The 19,882-nt window shown below is 53.7% G+C and overlaps 1 protein-coding gene across 1 annotated transcript; it reads right to left on the bottom strand.

The window, feature by feature from the left end:
- Nucleotides 1-376: 376 nt before the first annotated feature.
- Nucleotides 377-18,064, bottom strand: NUAK2 (NUAK family kinase 2). The gene is made up of 7 exons (XM_080648445.1): nucleotides 17,716-18,064; nucleotides 9,005-9,125; nucleotides 6,337-6,488; nucleotides 5,946-6,011; nucleotides 3,770-3,889; nucleotides 3,150-3,282; nucleotides 377-2,491 (listed from the first exon to the last, which is right to left on the bottom strand). Exons 1-7 carry the CDS (start codon nucleotides 18,055-18,057, stop codon nucleotides 1,428-1,430), a joined length of 1,998 nt encoding a protein of 665 aa, XP_080504571.1. The 5' UTR covers nucleotides 18,058-18,064; the 3' UTR covers nucleotides 377-1,427.
- Between the last annotated feature and the right edge of the window lie 1,818 nt (nucleotides 18,065-19,882).

Consider the following 19,882-nt stretch of genomic DNA (forward strand, 5'->3'; position numbering starts at 1 on the left):
AGAGGATTTCTTTGGGGAGAGAATAAAGGCAGTGGGGGTGTCTTCAAGCAGCGGGGGACAGAACTGGGTGGGGGAGGGGTGGAAGAAGAGGCAGAGAAGGCTGGGGGCAGGGCTGGACAATCAGCCAAGCCTAGTTCTCCCTTTAGTGCCAATGATGGGAAGAGCAAATTGGGACCTTCAGCCCAGGGCTCCCCCACCTGCGTTTAACAGGGCAGAACTGGGAATGCAGGTATCTCAAGGAGCTTTTGGGGGCTACAGCTGGGTGTTTGTTGTTGGCTTGTTTTTATTAAGTAGCTTCTCTATTTCTCAGCAGGAGTGTGTTAAGGCTCAAAGATCTGTGCCCCACCTCCTCACAGAGAACAACAGAGGCTGTTTTCAATCGCAGTTCTGGTTTTTAATGGAGTGGTTCTTTTCCTGGCCACAGAGAAGGGAAGAGGGACCATCAGGTAGACTGAATCAGGGTGTGGATGAGGGAGCCAGAGAACTCCTCTGGCCAGTGCAACGGAACACGCGGATTTATAAAAGGGCCCCCTTCCCCATGATCAGTAGGGAATCACTGCAAAAATATTCCTCTGTACACAAAAGTTACACATATAGCGGACTTTCCAGAACACAGTATTCACAGTATAGAAAACAGCAAAATCCACTTTTTTAAGAACACAGAGCTTGAAAACATAAATAGGACATTCTAGGGTCCTGAAAACCCAGAGAAATAGGCACATCCATTCTCAGGAGCCGGAGCAGCTTAGAGGCCGGAGAAGGTCACAGAGCCGATGAGGTTCAAGGTGGGGTCCTGAGGCATCTGGGCCCCTTGAGATGAAGTCCAGTAGCAGCCTGAGCCTGTTCAAGTCTTTTAGATTCATAGCAGCGACGCCAGGAGGCCTGGGCCAGGCTTGAAGGACAGGAAAGGGGCGAGAGCCTTTGAGGAAACAGGTTGTGTGCTCTCTTACTGCTGGAGAAATAAGGACGGGCACACGCAGGAGACTGTCCGAGGATGTCCCAGGCACATAAGCGGTTTCCATATTCCAGTTTTAGTGCTGGGTGGGGATGGGGTGGGGATGTGGAGAGTTTCCATCCCTACCGTGGCGCAGGCACCATGCACAGCAAGGAAGGACATGGCTGCTGAAAAGAGTGCTGTGTACACGAGACAGAGAACCTGGACTTGGCCACAGGCCTTCCCTCTACTTCTCTACCCTTTTCCCCTCCTCTATCTTCTTGGTTCCACAGAGCTGAGGACATTGAACCCTCAATGCCTTTCACGTGCCCATTGTGCCCATATCCGTTCCTCCCCAGGACTAAACTGCCAACCATCTCAGCCTTCTGGGCTGGGATGCTGGTCCTAGGAGGCAGGGGAGAAGGTGTCTCCCCTCAGGGTGTTGCCAGGTGCATCTTAGAGCCTATCCGCTGGGGCGATGCCCCCCACCCCCTCAGCTGAGCTTTGAGCAGATGCCCAGGGCCTGTCGGTAGGCCTCCGTCACCTCCTGGCAGTCCATCAGGGAAAAGCAGCTTTCCCCCAGGGGGTCTTGCCTCCAGCGCCTCAGGCCCCTGCTTCCTGGGCCCTCTGAGGGGGGCTCCTCCAGCCCCGTGAGGTTGTCCACAGACACACAGCCCCGCAGCAGAGGCTCGGGGAACCGCTCAGGCAGGTCCAGCTGGTCAAAGGACTCGGAGGACAGGATGCTGTCCTCACTTACAGCTCCCGAGGGGCGGCTGGCCCTGGACGGAGGGCGGGGTGAGGCCAGTTCATTCAAGGAGCAGAAGGTGGCGGGCGTTGTGAGTTGCCGGGCCATGTGGGAGAACTTGCCGTTGTGTTTGAGGATGCCCTTGCGATGGTGGAGCAGCCCCGAGGCCTGGGGCGGCTTCTGCTCCACGGAGTCCCCGCCCATAAACACGTCCCCCGCATCCAGGAGCTCCCCAGAATCGCTGGGTTCAGGAGAGGAGTAGTACCCGGATTCCCGCTGCCGAGACTTCTTGAGGATGCCCTTCTTGGGGAGCAGGGGGGCAGCCTGCTCTGGGCCTGCGGGGGCCGGGCTGAGCTCAGAGTCCTCCCCCGCCCAATCCGAGGAGGCAGCGACCTTCTTCTTGAGAATGCCCTTTGGTAGTTTCAGGTTGTCCTTGCTGGGGCGAGGGGCAGTGTCATCAGCCGGGTCCCCCTGGAGAGACTGGGCCATGTCGTTCTCTTTGCGGGACTTCTTGAGTGAATGCTGGCGCTCCAGGCTGGGGGCCACGCTGCCCCCTCCAGGCGCGTGCTGCTTGAAGAAGCTGCACACCTTGGCCCCGTTCTCCAGGAGGGGGCGGGAGGACCGCCGGAGCCAGTCGGCCATGGAGGCCCGGCCAGAGTCACTGCCAGGGTGCCCTCCCTCATGCAGAGCCTCCTGCTGCCCCACACGGGTGGCATAGCCCCAGTTGACCCACCAGTGACTGGTTACATCCTCCAGGGTGGCCCGGCGGGTGGGGTTCACCATTAACAGCCACCGGATCAGGCCACAGGCGTCTGGAAGACAAAGACAAGGGGCTTCAGATTGGCAGCCATGAGAACGGGCACCCACCGCCCCTCTCACTGGCTTACCCCCACCTGTGCTAAGATACCACTCACTCCGGGGTAAGTTACGTTGACTCCCACTGAGGGCTCTACACACTCCCAAGCCCGGCCACCTCCCAGCCTCTGGCTCTTCTGGATGGACTCTGCCAATTTCCTCTCTCATGCCACGCCCCTCAGGGCTCGGGCCCCTTCATTAGCCTTGTTGTATGTGAGTGCATCCTCGTTCTCCCCAGAGATGCAACCCGCCGAGGATGTGGACTGTGCTGAAGGGTAAACCAAGGTTCTTACAATGTAGGTAGAAAGGACAAAAAGATTTCAAAGGATGAGGGCAAAAGCAGTGGAAAGTGAGACAACTAAAGCAAAAGGGATCTAAGTTAGACCTTAGGAAGTATTTCCCAAATACAACAGAGCATGTCCATAAGGGAAGGAAGAGATATCCCTCCTTTTCCAGGTCACAGACACTGGAGGCAGAGAGATAACAGCAGGAGGTGGTGGAGGGTCCTCTCATCTGCATGGGGTGTCCTCCTCACTCTGTTGCCACTAACTCCCGCCTCAGGAATTAGCTCAGGACACCAGGTCCTGGATGCGAACACCCATACGTCCCACTCACCTGAGGGTTTAGGTGGCTCCCGGTAGGCCCCGTTGCTGATCTGTTTCACCAGTGTCTTATGGTCTTGCCCGTCAAAGGGCATGGTGCCATGCACCAGGATGTACAGTAGAACACCCAGGGACCAGCTGTCCACCTGAGAGGGGACGGGGGGAGATCAGCAAGGATGCTGGAGGGCCTCCAGCCCCCCTTGCACACCAGAGAGAGAGGCCAGTGCATCTGAGGGTCACCTCCCTCTAGTATCTGGGGGCAAAGGGGGCAAAGGAGTGACGCTTCAGGAGGGACTGAGGCTCAGGGGAGAGGTGCTGTCCATCATCTCTCCTTGGCAGGGGCAGCCACAAACATGAGAGCAGTGGCGAGGCCATCCTTCGGGGACAGGAAGGGGTGGCTGGCTGGGTGCTGGGAAAGGTGATGGGAACCAGGAAGGTGAGCAGCACAGAACCAGACTGAGGGTCAAGAGATTTAAGTTCTTGTTCCAGTTTGGCCACTGCTGGCTACAGACCGGGCAAATCACTACTTTGGAGGAGTGGGGGTGAACGAACAGTGTTGAATTTTATGCTCTGCGGAGCTAAAGTCACACAGGAAATGCCTGAGGAGGCTGGTGGTGGAGGGCGGATACCCACCTCTGGGCCCGTGTAGGGCTTCCCGTTGACGATCTCGGGCGAGGCGTAGAGAGGGCTCCCGCAGAATGTCTGCAGGAACTTGCCTTGGTGGTAGAGGTTGGAGAGGCCAAAGTCAGCAATCTGCAGGGTGGGACAAACACGCAGGGTCACGCCAAGGCCTGGGATGGTCTGCTGCTTTCAGCCTGCCCCTCCCAGACCCTGGGGAAACCCAGGCCCCAGCAAGAGGAAAGGCTGCCCATGACTCCCACCCCACACTGGGCACTGTCAACCCAGCTCAGGCCCTGGAAGAAAGAGCCCTGTGGAAGTTGTGTCAATGAGCACTCCGGTAGAGGTGTGGGAGGGTTCCAGGGTCCTCACTGTTCCCAGGCTCCTCTGCTCATGCTTGTACTCCACCCCAGGCATATGCATCCCCCGGATCCAGCAGGCCCACCTCCCCTGGGAAGCCCTCCATTGCCCTGAGATCTTCTCCCCCGAAGCCCTACAGTTTCCAATGGCTTGCTATAGCCACTGCCTAAAGGGGTCCTCAAACTACGGCCCGCGGGCCACGTGCGGCCCGCCGAGGACATTTATCCGGCCCGCCGGGTGCCGCTGCCTGTCCTGCTTAGCAGCCAACTTGTCCCAGGCCCGCAGTGCGCATAGGAATTTGTTCATAGTTGTTTTTTTTTAAACTATAGTCCGGCCCTCCAACGGTCTGAGGGACAGTGAACTGGCCCCCTGTTTAAAAAGTTTGAGGACCCCTGGGGCCCTAGCAGTTCTGTCTCCTCATATTGCCACATCAATGCTCCCTGTGCGGACTTCCTTCTGTCTCCATCCCTCCCGCAGCTCCTAGCACAGGTGTGACCCATGAATGGGACTCAGTGGGAAGGTTGACCAGATGGAGGAGGAGACTCAACATCTCATGCCAGTGTCACGACCCTCAGCAGCATGCCACCCTAGCTCTGAGTAAGCACGCAAGGCTGGGCCGCCCTTCCTAGCAAAGGGTTTGTTTGTGTCCACACCCGGGCAGGATCATGGGGTCAGCCCAATATGGCTGAGAAGCAAAAGCGAGGACAGAACAAAGATCATGGTCAGAGTTATAGCCCAGGAGAGGGAATCTCTTCACAGGACTCCCTGAGCCATCTGATACTGAGGCTGTGAGAGGCCCCAAGTCCACCTCTTGTTCTCCAGAGAGACCTTTCCCCAACCAGCCTCTCAGCAGAGGCTGAGGCCAGTGCCCTTCTGCTCCTGACCTCTTCACCCCCAGCAGAGGGTCATGTGTGTCCAGGGTGGAGAGGGCCTGTTTATGAAACCCTGGCTCCTTCATTTATGGTTTTATTGGCCTCTTATCAAGCGGTTTCCAGTTGAAGCCCATAATGAGGCAGGTGATTGGTGCAGATGGAGAGTTTGTGCCAGTCCAGGGTTTATTGGCTCTGCTCCCCTCCCCCATCCCATACATCAAAGCAAGCTCCACCTGCTCCGGGAATTGGCTGGGAAGGGGGAATGAAGTCAGCACAGGGCACCTCAAAGCACAGGTCAGGAGCCACTGGAGAAAGGACTATGCCCTGAGTTCAAGAAGATTCTGAGGAAGTCTGAGTGCAGAGTCAGTGCTCTCCCAGGTACATGCAGGGGCCGGCCTGGCATCTCCCCCTTCCAGCGCTGTGATCTGAGTTTATCTCATCAGTGTGCCCTTCTCATTCCTAAATTAAACTGCTTAGGCTCAGGGAAGCAGAAGCTGCAGGAAGCTGGCGCTGGAAGGCCTGGCCTTTGGGGAAAAGTGCCAAAGGGTTACCTAACTGCAGCAGATTAACGTGTGCATGTGTGTGCGCATGTGTGCATGCATGCACATAGGCAGGGAGAACTAAGGCCATGGTCTGCTCCCTGCCAGTCCCAAATGAGCAAAAACTGCCCCTAGACCTAGACTTCCGTCAGTCTTGTGATGTCGAGAGCACTGGTTGTGGAGTCAGAAGACCTTGGTTCTAGCCCATGCTCAGCCTCTCGTTAGCCATAGAACCTTGTGCAAGTCACCCCTTATTTTGAAGCCTTGGTTTTCCATCCACAAAACAAAGTGGGAACCAACATGTAAGTTGGAGCTTGTTCGACTCCTCCTGGGACCCCCTAAGGGCTTAGAGATACTTGGCGAAAGGCTGCGGAAAGGCTGGGAGGAGTGGGAGCGGCTGGAAACAAGAAGTGGGCTCACCTTGATATTGCCATTGGCATCGAGGAGGATGTTCTCCAGCTTGAGATCCCGGTGGACAACCCCATTCTGAAAGAGGGAGGAGGAGGTTCAGGGGGAGGTCAGCAGGGAGGGCAGTGCATGAGGGCCTCGTCTGGAAAGTGAGGCAAACACAAGGCGATGGGGTGAAGGGGGCACAAGTAGGCTGGGAATACCCATGGTTATCACAGGCCCTTCCAGCCCTGGCCAAGGGACTCAGAGCCTAGTATCCCCTGGGCCGAGAGCCCAGAATCGAGTCTTGCCTCTGCCCATCTCCCTGTGTGATCCTGGAGAAATCTGGAATCTCTCTGGCCCAAACCAGCCCCGGAGCCCAGGGACCACCCCTCGGAGCAGGGCTGGGTGGGTAGAGGCCCACCTGGTGGCAATAGTGCACAGCGGAGACGATCTGCCGGAAGAAGTGACGGGCCTCGTGCTCGCTGAGCCGCTGCCGCTCACTGATGTAGTCATACAGGTCGCCCCGGCTGGCGTACTCCATGACAATCACAATCTTGCTGCTGTTCTCGAACACTGGGCAGAACAAGATGGGACATCAGGACCCTCCCGAGCACACTGCTCCCCCTGGGGGCCACTGGCCTCTCCCTGGCCCTGGACCAGACACCTCCCTCCAGAACCTTCCTCTAGGGATGTCTGTGATGGGGCAGGAGGGTGGCAAGTAAGGGCAGGAGAAGGACATCTGAAGTTCTCCACATCTTCCAGTATCAACTAGTTAAGGCCAAGGAAACTGGCTCACCCACCCTCTCTGGAAGTTCTGGCTTTTGTGGGTTCTTGAAACCACCTTGCAAGTTCCCAAAGGGCAGAGCCATCATTGGATGAGGATGGAAAGGCTGTCGGATTCAGAATTCGGTGCTTTTTGCTTTGGGACGTAGGGCAAATCTCTTCTAGACCCAGCAGTAAGAATGTCGGTTTGGGGTTGGAATCCTAGCCCCATAACTTACTAGCTGGCTGACCTTGGCAAGTTATTCAACCGGCGTGCCTCAGTTTCCTCATTTGAAGAGGGGGATGATAATGGCAACCTCTGAGGGCTGCGGTGAGAACTAGATAAAAGCCGGTGACAGCCAGGGGCTGGCTGAGCAAGCTGGCAGAGGGGCTGACATAAACAAGCCCTCAATACATGCCACCTACTGTTAGATTTATTAGCAGCGTCCTCCTATGTATAATATATATAATAATGCCCACACAGTGCCTGCCTTGAGGATCAGAAAAGGAACAGAAGTATATGTAAGTGGTTTGTACACTATAAAGTACACTGGAGAGCTGAGTATTCATCTCCCCCAACACCTTTGACTTCCCACCCAGAGTACTTCCAGGGCCTTGTCCACAGAAGCAAACAGTATATTTGGTAACTAATTGACTGGCTGGGCTCCTGGCAGTCAGCCTGCCCCATCTGGCTCATCAACCCGTATAGGAGGGGCCCTCTTGCCCCGTGAGGCCTTGTCCTGGCTCGAGCCCCCTGGAAAGGTAGGGAACGACTAGGTCACCAAACTGGCCCTTCAGCTGGATTGTGTCAGAACACGCATGGCCCTGACATTGCATCTTTGTGTCAAACAGGTCCTAGGAGTTGGGCTTGCTGGGCCAGCCCCGGGCTGCTGCTGTCTAGCAGGTGAGAGGGAGCTGAGGGAGGTGGCTTCTCCCAGGAGGAGTCCCAGCTCCCAGGCACTTGGATACATGGCCGGGAGGACTGAGCTTTTTCCCAGGGGAACATGAGTGAGTGGCCCTGATGGGTGGTGGCCCAGCCTCCTGGGGTGTGTCTAGCTGAGCCTCTCCCCCTGTGGTTCTCCATATCTCTGCAGCCTCTGTGCCATGAAATTGGGGGTCCAGAGCCAGCACATTCTGGACAGCAGCTAGGTCAGTCCCCCCACCCCCCAGTCCATACCTCCTGAAGGCTGTGGCAGGATGGGGATGGATCGGGAGAGCCCTGCCACACACACAGTAACTATGATGGCCCTACATCTGCAGAATTGGAAGGTGAAGGGGAAGCCACATCCTGAGCTTCAGAACTCAGTGCCCAGACCTGGCTGGGGATATGGGTGTGGGACATGCACCCATATGTACACACACACACACACACACACACACACACCGATCACCAAGCTCAGCCGGGCTTAACCAATACTCCGCCATGCCCACTCTTCCCTAGGGGAATACAAAGAGATACAATTGGCTTTCTCAGCTACTTGCCTGGGCTCCTGTGGGACAGGCTCAGGCCACAGGGCCACGTGAGTGGCTCTGCCCTTCGTCTTCCTATGATATAACCCAAGAGAGAAGACTTCTCTCATTTCCCACCAGGAATATTCAGATAGAGGGCAAAGCCATCGTCTCCCTCCCTCTGCTGCTTTCCCTTGGTCCCCTCTAACTGATATTATATAAAGGCTGGAAGCAGACAGATGTGTGTGGGAAGGTGTTCCCCCTCTTTCCCTTGTCCCCCCCTCCTCTTGCTTACTTTGTTGTCTGGGTCACAGGGAACAGGGCAGCTGGAGTGGAAAGCCACCACTGTTGTCAGAGCAAGAGGAGGCTGGGAAAGATGATAAGGAGAGGTGGGAGCCAGGCCCATGGCGGGAATGACTCTGAGGACAGGACAGGCCCTAGGAGTCTGGCTCTTAGCACCCATGCCCCCGAGGCAGGTGCAGGCCTCCATGTTTCAGTCTCCCCCGTATCGCGGAAGTTCTCACTGTGTTGGGGAGGTAGCGTTCAAGTACAGAAACCCTAACAATAACCACAAAAAGCCTACAATACACGGAGTTCCTCCCCTGAGCTGAGCACACGGTGACATTTTATTTGGCCTTTGCAGCTACCCTGTGACGTAGATGGGATTATCCCGTTTTACAAATGAGGAACTGAGGCCCACCCAGAAACTAAATTGAATAGTTGCCCAAGCCACACTGCTGAATTTCAAATCCAGCTTTTGTCCACTCTAAAGCCTGTGTCTCTTTTCTTTCTTTGTACCATCTGTTCTGACTGCTCCTAAACACACACACACACACACACACACACACACACCCAGGTTCAAACGCCTGCCTCTGTACCTTCGTGGATGGCAACGATGTGGGGGTGGTTGAGTGACGACATGATCTCAATCTCTCGCCGAATGTGCATCAGATCTTGCTCATCTTTGATTTTGTCTTTCCGGATCGACTTGATGGCCACCTGGGAACAGAGAATGTTGGAGAATGAAGAGAAAGGTCTGGCAGCTAACAGTGTCCCGGAGGACACTCTCCAAGTCCTGACTGTGGTCCGCCTGCTGCTGCTGCCAAGGCCACAGGATGCACCCAGGGATGCCACTCTGACCTCCACCAGGGAAGATGGCGGAGAGGCTGGAGAGCACCTTCTCTAGGTGTGGCCCACGCAGCAGGAAGGAGTAAGGACCAATGATGAACAAGGAAGGTAACAACCATTCGGAAGGCGGATGCTTTAGGATTTACACAGCAAATTTACCCTTCTACACCAGGAGGACAAGGATTTGCCCACCATTGGATCCCTGATGCCAAGCATAGTTGCTGGTCACACAGTAGGCACTGCATAACCATTTGTTGTGCTAGTAAATTAACGGGCCCTCCCAACAGCCCTGGGAGGTAGGCACAGAGAGTATCTTCATCCCCATTTACAGGCAAGGAAACTGGTACCCAGAGAGGTCAAGTGACCTGCTCAAAGTCATACTGTCACTAACTGGCACCGACCTGATGAACCTAGACAACATTATATTAAGTGAAGTAAGCCAGACACACAAGGCCAAATACCATACAAGTCTATTTATGTGAGGTGGCCAGAAGAGGGAAATGCACAGGACAGAAAGTAGAACAGAGGTTGCCAGGCAAAGGGACTGGTGGCGGGATGAGCAGCGACTGTCTAATGGGTACAGAGAGCTTCTGTCTGGAGTGATGAAACAATGTGAGGAATGCATAGTGGTGATGGTTGCACAACATTGTAACTGTACTGAATGTCACTGAATTGTACACTTAAATGCTTTAAATGGTAAATTTTATGTTATACATATTTTACCACAAAAAAATTATGAAAACAAAAATACCCCACACGGGTCTCTTGAGTCTAGGGAAGGAATGTCCCTCTCCCAGCAACCACATCCTCTGGGCTTTGCTATCTTGTCTGTAAAGGTGAACATCCCATAAAAGGACGAATGCTCCAGCTGGTTTTCATGCTCCAGCTGGTTTTCGTGGCAGGTCAGCAAGGGTGGAGGGAGGCGAGGGAGAATGAAGAAAGAGCTGCCAGATGCCCTTTCGGCAAAGCTCTGGAGACTGAGGGGTCTCCGTCCCCCTCTCTCTCCATCCCACGCAGGGCCAAGGTGACAGAAAGGGGAGAATCACAACTGTGCAGTGTGTGTGTGTGTGTGTGTGTGTGTGTGTGTGTGTGCGCGCGCGCACACAGAAGACACAGCCTGGGGAGCCAGGAGACCAGGGTCCTCCTCCAGGCTCTGTCACTGTCCCTATGGGCAGTCCCACCCCTTCTCAGAGCCTCAGCTTTCTTTTCAGTGAAACAAACAGGCTGAACGGACATGTGTGGTACTTTCCTGCTTTGGCTGTGAGATGAGCCACGCAAATGCCACAGCCGTAGAGGCTTGCCTTGCTGGCATTGGGTGCTGGGCAGGGGCGGGGTGTCACAGGGCTGGTCACTTCCTGTCAAGTCTGGTGCAGGGACACAAATGGTAAATACAAGACTTCCCCTTCAGGGAGACAGGCAAGTTAGGAGAAACCCCAAGGCACAGACTGAGGTAAACAGCTCCTCATTCAGTTTCCCAGGAGAGTTTCAAAAGGAGACAGAGAAAAGGAAACCACTTCTGGAAGGGAGGGGCCCCTAATCCCCCCTTTCACAGGCTCCGGAGGCAGACAATGGCTTCCTGCTCACAGGGACAGCGACAAGAATGCGGAACAGCCCCGCGTAATCCGTAAGAGGAGCTGCTGACAGTGCCCAGGGCCGTCACCCCGGCAACGGGCCATCGGCGTGCCCTCCTCCCTCCGTAAAAGAGCCAGGCCCAGCTCTCTGTGTCCCTGAGCAGGGCAGGGAGGACAATGGCAGCAGGAGGGACTGTCACCATGGAGCCTCCCGCCAAGATGCTGTTGAGGCCCACGCTGCAGCTGCAGGTGCTCGCTGCACACCCCCACCCCTTCTGCTCCAAACCACCCCGCGAGCTGTGCTGCAAAATCCCTGATTTAGAATTGGACAGGGGGTGGGGATAGGGACAAAGGGGCTGGAATCCTCCATCAGCTCTGAGGTTTCAGCCTGGAGCGCGGCTTCCGCACACCTCTCTCCCCAGGCCCCTCTCCTCTCCCGGAAGATACGATTTTATGGACTAATTCTTTCCTCTCTAAATGTCTGCACTTTAATAATCGGACAATGGATAAAGTACTATGTACTCTTCAGATAAAGGGCCATAAAAACCTATTAACAGATAGTAAAAAATCATACATGAATCACATAACTTGATAATGAGACAGAACTATTTGAGGGCTTAAGATGCACACATGAAAAGGCTAAGCACATTTTGGATGTATAATTGTGTACACACAAACAAATACAACAATGAGAGAAACCATCCTAGGCTTAGGAGGCAGAGCTCTCAGAACGACAAGACCTAAAAGAAAGGAGGCCCCCCCGCCCCCCCCCGAATAAAGGGGTCTGAGCCGTGCTAGAAACAGCACTCTGATGGATAGAGAGAGGGTACAAGTCAGACCTTGAGATCCATTTCTCTAAAATTTGGAAGCCTATGGCTCTAAATCAGAATTGTTAACCTCCATGGACAGTCCCATCCTCCTGTTAGCATATGCTCTGGCCTCGGGGGCGGGGGGAGGGCAAGGACCCCAATCATCTACATTAGGTCTTAGGAGAGCACACTGTGGCTGGCACTTCCCAGGAAAGAAACAAGTAATGTCAGCAGGCCTCCACCAGTCCCTAAGCAGGTGACAAACCAGAAGAGCAAGATGTCAGTGCCCTGGTGAGGCTGGGCCACTGTTCCTCAACCTATCCCATGAGAAGGGCCCCTAGCTACCTGCTGGCTAGCTTAACAAAGTAGATCAGATGTAGCCAAAGCTCAGGCCTAGACAGAGTTCCGCAATCGAAAGTACTCAACAATTGTTTACTGGTGAACACAAATCGCAATCTAGATAGACTGGTGAGGTCATTGGGCTGATCCCTGACTGATGGGGGCAGTGCCAGGTAAGATTTTCTGCCTTTCTTCCTGGGCATGGGTGGAGAGGCAACCTCTGCTACAAGCACTAATTTGGAGGGACCTTTGTTCTCCATCTGCAAGGTAGTTGAGCAACCACTCTCTAGAATAAAAACACACTGACTGGAGCTGAATGGATCACCCAGAGGTAGAGAGATCACATGCCCAGGGACAATCCTGATTCATCCCAGCAATATTACTAACAGGGACCCCTTCCTCTCCAAAGTACCCAGGTTTAGATAACATAGTATGCGGCCACTCTACTCAGAGGGAACAGGGAACCCAGACACAACAATTATATTAATGGACATGTGAACACTAGGTCTGTGGAGTGGGTGTCAGGAGCTCAGGTATCTCTATTTGCCACTACTGAACTCTGCAACTCAAGACAAGTCACTTAAATAATCTGGTCAACTGGTCTGGCTGGTTTTATTGTCCTCATTTGAAAAATGAAAGGTAATTTATTCTCCAAACACTTGCTGAACACCTACTATGTGCCTGGTGCTATGTGAGGTGTTGGGGATTTAGACAGCAATTAGACAGTCCCTCTGCCAAGGTCTTCAGTCCAGCGGTAGGACTGGCAATGAACATCAACTCCAGTTGAGTGTGATGAGTGTGAAAACGGAGGCCCCTGCCTGCCAGGGGCTCCAGGAGCACTGGAGGAGCTTCCTTTACCTGGAGGAGCGGGGAGAAAACTGCTTTAGATCTTGACAGATGAGTGGGGTTTGCCAAGCCAAGGAGGGCAGGCTAGGGAGGGGCAACAGGGGCATGCCAGGCAGAGAGAAATGTTTGAGCAAAGGCCAGAAAGAAAGGGACCATTCACAAATTTGCACACCAGGATCTCTAAGCTCCCCTCCAAACGCCAGCATTGTCTGCTGAGCGTCTTCAGAAATGGGTCACCTGCTACTATGCCAGGAAGGTGCTAGCCAAGGATTGTTATAAAGAGCTTGTTCCGAGGCCCTATGCTATATCTCTGTTAACCTGCCTGAGCACAGTTCCTTCTGATACCAGCCCAGTGATTTTCTCGCTCCTGTGGCCCTACAGGGCTAATTCCCTACAAATGGCAAACACTGCAGGAAAGGTGCACTGACTCTTTGAAGGCTCCCTGGTACATCAAGGCAGAGTCAGGATCCAAGAGGGAGAGGTGTTCCCTGGAGAAGCTGCCATCTCAAAAGACAAAAGATCCTTGCAGATGTCGCGCCTTGCCTCCAGCTCCCTACCTCCCACCCCTGGAGAAGGGAATGCCCCACACCCTGCCTTGGGCCAAGCTGTACACTATCACCAGCCACCCCCATCCCACTTACACAAACACTGGAGAGATGGGTGCTGGGGTTCAATTGGTTAAACACTGCCCCTACCCACCCCCCAACTCAGATCAGAAATGATCTGGATTCAGGAGAGGATGGCAGAAAGGTCTTAGAAAAACAAGATCTAAAGATGCTGGTTCCAGGTCCCAGGAAAGAGGGTGCAAACTGGGCATCTCTGGTCATAGCTATTGCCAGGAGTTGGAGCCAAGGTCCTTGGCTCCTCTCTGACCTTTCACGAAGCAGCTGCCATCTGGGAGGTGGGGAAGGAGATGGAGGATGACCCACTTAGATAATGGAGGAGAGGTTGAGCTGGGCTGGGCTGGGCAGAGTGGGGATGGGCCTAGAGTGTGGGGGCTCACCATCCCACCAAGCTTGCCAGAGAACCAGCCAGGGAGAGGAATGGGCTCCAGGAATGAGGGGAATCTGAGCTGCTTCCCCTAAACCACATACTGTGCCCACCCCTCCTTGCCACCCTCCTGCCCACTCTGCCAGGTTGCTGGGCAAGGCACTTCCCTGCCCAGCTCTCTTGTGTGGTTTGGCCAGAGCCCAAGGACAAGAGTCGCCTGCAGCCGGAGCCTCCTCTCTGCTGCTGAGCAGGCAGGTGCAGGAGGCGCTGGGAGGGCAGCTGGCCAGGTGGGAGCCCTTCTCTGGAGTAGGGGCTGAAGCAGAGACTAGGACTTTGAACAAAGCAGAGACCAAAGTGGTTAGGCTTAAAGAAGCTGAGCACAGCCCAGTGTCTTGCTCAGGGCAGAGAGACCCAGGATGGATGCCTCCCGGAGAGGGGAGGGTCTAGTCAAAGCAGCCTCGCTGGGATGACACTGTATCAGCTACTGTGCTCAGCACTTCACCATATATTATCTTATTTAATCCTATGAGAATACCATGCAGTAGGAGTTACTATAACCCCACTTTACAGATAAGGAGACTGAGGTACAGAGAGGTCACAGAGCTGGTGAGCAATAGAGGCAGGATTTTGAACCCATGCACTCTGACTCTGAGTTAAGCAGCCTTCCTGACAGGTAAAAACCAGGAATGCAGTGTAGTTTACCCAACCAGGATCCTTCATAGGCAGCGTGTGTGTGTGGGAGTTGGTTCTCAGTGATCCTCCAACCCTCGGCACTGCCTGAAGCGCTGAGAAAGGTGACTGGAGCAGACTGTTGGAATGACAAAACACACTGAGCCAGGCCGGGCCCAACTGAAGGCCAACTCCCAGACCAAGACTCAGTAGTGGTGATCTAGGAATTGGGGTGGTCAGATCGGGGGCCTATGTTGTAGGCATGCTACTAACCAGCCATAGAACAAGTCTCATCTCCTCTCTGGGCCTCAGTATCCCCATCTGTCAATGAAGGAATAGGAACATCTCAGTCATTTTCAAATCCCAACAAACCATTTAATATATCAGACAGAAGCACCTCTGCTCCAGATCACCAGCCATTTGGACCCCCCTCATGTTCCTCATGAAAGCCCTTGGAGGTTAAGACATCCATGCAGATCATCCCAAAGGCTCTGGTCAACTCTACCAGCAGGTGTTTTTCTCTTTAGGGGGAGAGGGATTGAGGGAGCTGGGAGGGTCACAGGAGGAAATGTCATCGGGATACCAGGAATGTACTTGGAGACTAGAAGATCCAGAGCAAATATTTGTTTTTCCTTTGATGCTCTCCTGGAGTAGCCATTAGTTCTGCCCACCTGCCCCTCCCTCCGGACAGTCCCATCAAGCCCCTGATAATCTCATCTAGGCAGGCTGGGGATGGGAAAAGGTCTGTAAAAGTGGAGAGAAAATTGGGATGGGAGTCACCCAGCAGGTTTTCCTCTGAATTTAGTCTCTACCAATAATCTCAGTTCATTTTGAGGGGGGTTTGGGTGGCTCCCATGTCCTCTCTCCCATTGAAGATCCTGACGTTGGTCTGTCTTCAGGGGGGACAGTGAAGAGGCAGGAATGAGGGTGGGGTGGGGAAGAGGACTCCTCTCCAGAATTGAGGAACCATTAGCACAGCAGGTAGCTGCTCCACAAGGAGAAGAGAGACTCTGAGCAAGTGCCCAGCAGAAGCACAGAATGGTCTACGGATCAGGGAGGTTCGGAACAGGTCCCATTCCTACAGATCTCAGCTCCCTGCATACAACAAAAGGCATGGGGTGGGGAGTACCTTCTGGAGTCAGTGTTCTGATTTAACAAGAGCCGGAATCCCTGCCTACAGACACTGAGATCTGAAAACTGAAAACTGGTTTATCTAATTCCAGAATCAATAAGATCTCTCTATTGCTCCCTCCCTCCCCACCTTCCGCCCCCTCTCTCCTATATGCAGTGACCTGTCAAAAGCCTGATGGGATCTCTAAACTTAAATCTCAGTTTCCCAGTTTTTGGGGCCTCCAGGCCCCCCAACCCAATCTGCACCCCCCCCCCCCCCCGCCAATCAGCTATTTTCCAGCTAAGCCCCTGACAAAGCCTGGGCCCAGGAGTCTGAAGCCTGGAGCCTCACCAGGCCCTCACACTTTATAGAAAGAGAAAGAAAAGGAAAGTCAGGAAGTACATGATTGCCCAATAGCTGTAACCTGGCAGCAGGCAACAGGGGACCATGCCAGGCATTAGCAGAAAAAACATACTCAGTCCTATTGATGGGGCCATAAATCCATCCCCTTTTGCCAGCATCCACTCTCCTTCACCAATGAGATGACTTCTTGAATTTCAAACCAGCTACTGGCTGCTAAAGCAAACAATCTGGGTAGGCGACTGCAGCCATAGCCGATAGGGCAAACCATGGCCACACACACACACACACACACACACACACACACACACACCTGTGCTTCCATGGCTACACACACACACACACACACACACACACACATGCACACACACACACACACACCTGTGCTTCCACACATCTCATAACCAGCACCCAATTGGATTTGGCAAAACAATCCCTAGAGCACCTGCCCTAAAAGGCTTGTTAAAATACAGACTATTTGGTCCCATCCTGGATCTTCAGAATAAAACCCTGTGGGTGTGGAACCAGAGAATAAGGATTTCAAACAAGCACCCCAGTTGACTCCTGTGCATATTAAACTCCAGTTTGAAAACCACTGTTAACTAACTTTCGGCAAGCTTGCCACTCTTTCATTCAGGGTTGGCCTTCCAGATATAAGCATCAGTTCTCACCGTGGTTTCTTCATGTCAGAACAATTTACATTCCCACTTACTTCTCATTCAATCCTCATAGCAGCTTGTGAGGGAGGCTGAGGTTTCTCCGTATTTGCAGAAGGGGAAACTGAGCATACCGAGATAAATTAATTGCTCAAGGTTCCACAGATTACTACTACTATTACTACAATATGTGCACACACACACCCCAAATTAACAGGACACCTTTCTGAAAAGGCCTTAGACCCAAAGGAATCTTGGGGCACAGTGGACCTTGCACCAGACCCTGGTTTCACATGTCTCAGAAAAAAAACCTCATCATATTGCTGGTGTTGCTTAGTGGTTGAGTGTTGACCTATGAACCAGGAGGTCAGAGTTGGATCCTAGCCAGGGCACTTGCCCAGGTTTTGGTTTCGATCCCTAGTAGGGGGTGTACAGGGGTAGCCTATCAATGATTCCCTTTCATCGTTGATGTTTCTATCTCTCTCTCCCTCTCATTCTCTGAAATCAATAAAAATATATTTTAAAAAAACTCATCATACAGACACTTCGCCTCACTCTTAGATTTAGAAAGGACTTAAGTGTTCAACCCACCCCCACTCCACCCCTGTGCAGATCTCTGTAGTGTGCTGGGCTGCCAGACTCATAGAACTGAGTCGAAAACTGGAGGCCTCACTCATTCATCCAAACACACACATTTACTGGTACTAACCCCCTACTAGGATCGGGTGCCTTCTACTTCCTCTTCCCATTCCACTCTATTGGAAGTCTGTTCCAAGCAAAATCCAACTGAAGTTCCCATCTTCTTTAGGGGGACCTCTCATCTCTAAGGACGCTATTAGACTTCTAGGCACCCTGCACCAACTGCCCGCCTCACTAACTGGCCATCGTCACATGCTGTCCGGTGTTGCTGGGGTTCTCAGGTCCACGACCATTGTCCGTACAACCGTGGACAGACACATCTGCGATAAACACCACCACCGCCCCGTCCCCGCAATCTCAGCGTGGTAAAGACTGGATGAAGGGGGCCACTCCCCGGAGCAAGGCTCTAGCCCCCCGCCCAGCCCGAGCCGCCCGCCCGCCGGCCGGCGCCGCGGAGGGAGCCGCACTCACCAGGCGCCCCGAGCTCTCCCGCGCTTTCTTCACTTTGCCGTAGGTGCCCTTGCCCAGGGTCTCCAGGAACTCGTAGCGGTGCCGCAGGTTGTGCTTGTGGTGGTGCCGCTTCACCGCCTGCTTCTTCATCACAGGCTTGGGCGACTTGAGCCCGTCGGCCAGGGCGGCGGCCGCCGGAGGAGCCGGGCCGGGACGCCGAGGGAGAGCCAGCGACTCCATGACGAGCAGGAGCTGAGAGAAGGCGGAGTAGGGGGTCGGCTGCGGGGGTAGAACTAGAGCACACGTCCCGCACCCCGCACGGGAGCCCACCGCCGCCTCAGAGCGCGCGTCCAGGCACCGCATTCCAACTTGTTATAAATGCCCCGAGCCCGAGGTCCTGGCCACACCCCCCACGCCCATTGGCCCGCTCGCCGGCTTTGTGTGACAGGGGCCGCCCTCATTGGTTCGCCCAGGCCTCCGGCCCCGCCTCCCCTCTCCGCGCTGCTTGGAAAGGTGTCAATGGGGCCCCGCCCACACCCACCCGCGCAACCCTCGCAGGGACAGGCCCGGCCTTAAACCAGCGGTCGCCAGCCTTTCGGACCGGACCACCGGTTGGCGACCGCTGGACTAAAGGACACCGGTGGACGCTGCTGGGTGGGTTGTCTGGAAACTTTGAAGGGCCCTGGAACTGCTCTTGCCTCTGAGTGGCGCTTGGTCCTGATTGGGGTCACCTGTTGTCCTTCTATTGTGCTGTGTTCTCAATGAGCAAGGGGCAATCTGACAGGACTAGAAGTCACCCAAGTACTTCGCTATCCTAGTAATTTGCATCTCTCAAGCCAAAATCTATAAAGTCACTTACCATTCTTTAAGACAAAGGGAAAAGGAGGATGGGATGGGATAGAGGTAGGCTCCAGCTACGTGGGAAAAAATAAAATTACACTCCCATTACTTAATTTGTATCTCTAAATTCTTCAATAGTTGTCTCTCCAAGGTTTTCCTCTCTTCGATTTTGGAGTCCGGAGTACTGATGGTAGGTCATAGCACCAGGTCCATGCGGAGTGTCATTTAGAGTGAAATCAGGTTCTCCTCCTCCCCTAACATTTCCCCTTGAGTCTTCATGATAACCCAATCCTGCGAAGAAACTGGGGCCAGACCCCCAGGAGGATGGTGCCTTCAGCTGTGTCTTCAGGGCATGCTGAGGATCAAGAGGGACTAGATCCTGAGCGACTGAGTTTTGTATTTGGTGTCTGCCTACTTTTTTACTTCCACTGATGCTCTGATCCGTTCTAGTGGGAGTTAAGGATGGAGAATGGGGCCCTTTGCCCCATTGTGGCTGGAGAAGATCCACTTACGCAGTAAATCCACCCCCTTTCCCAAATCTGAAAGGCCGTAGGAGCGGGGAGCCAGTGTGGCACTCTTCCCTCTACTGGCCTCCCCTCTTGCTCTGGGTTGTCTTCGAAAACAGAATGCGGCCCAGGTGACAGTTCCCCTGACCTGCTGTTTCCTTTCTCCCTTGAGATCTGCATCCATCCCTAGGGGCTCAGCTAGCTGGGATCATGCAGATGGATAAGGGCTCTCAAGTGGAAGTATGGGTACTATAAGAGCAAGCACAGGGCCCAGTGTTGGGAGACCTCAGTTCTAGTCCTGACATACCAACCAGTTCTGGGGCCTTTTACCAATCACTTATTCATTCTACAGATATTTGGTGCTGGGCCTATGGATCTGATGGTGACAAGTTAGACATGGTCTCTGTCATTAGAAAATTCTCAGTCTAGTGAGAAAAAAACAAGCAAATCTTAGAGGAAGATGTGTCCAGATGGGGGAAACGAATATCCTTGGGGTGTGTAACAGGAGGGCGCCCTTAGACCAGACAGGAGGAGGTTGGTCAGGAGCAGCTTCCTGCATACAGGGTCTTTTAAGCTGAGACCAGATGGGTGTGAGAAACAAATCAACATTCCCTCATAAGTAAGATGAAAGAATTATACAGATGAGCCTAAGGTTCTCTTTCATGCTCAGACTCCTATGAATGCTTCCAGGTGTCCCCAACCCCAAAGGACACTCAATAGACGCTATGAACCAAGGGAATGCAATGGAATTGAAAGGCTAAAGTGAAAGCAACTGCAGATGAGCGATTTCCTTCCCTCCATTATCAGCGAAACTGTGATGGCAGTGGGGGGTCGATCTCCCT

The sequence above is a fragment of the Plecotus auritus genome (assembly GCF_963455305.1).
Source record: "Plecotus auritus genome assembly, chromosome: 12".
In the NCBI taxonomy this organism is placed as follows: domain Eukaryota; kingdom Metazoa; phylum Chordata; class Mammalia; order Chiroptera; family Vespertilionidae; genus Plecotus; species Plecotus auritus.

What these genes read in the sequence shown, in the direction of transcription:
- NUAK2 (XM_080648445.1), bottom strand. Translation starts at nt 18,057, where the DNA reads ATGCGGTGCCTGGACGCGCGCTCTGAGGCGGCGGTGGGCTCCCGTGCG. An exon ending in ATGCCAATGGCAATATCAAG is followed by an intron (nt 3,890 to 5,945) that starts GTGAGCCCACTT and finishes CCCACCCTGCAG; the next exon opens with ATTGCTGACTTTGGCCTCTC. An exon ending in GGAGCCACCTAAACCCTCAG is followed by an intron (nt 2,492 to 3,149) that starts GTGAGTGGGACG and finishes TTTGTCTTCCAG; the next exon opens with ACGCCTGTGGCCTGATCCGG.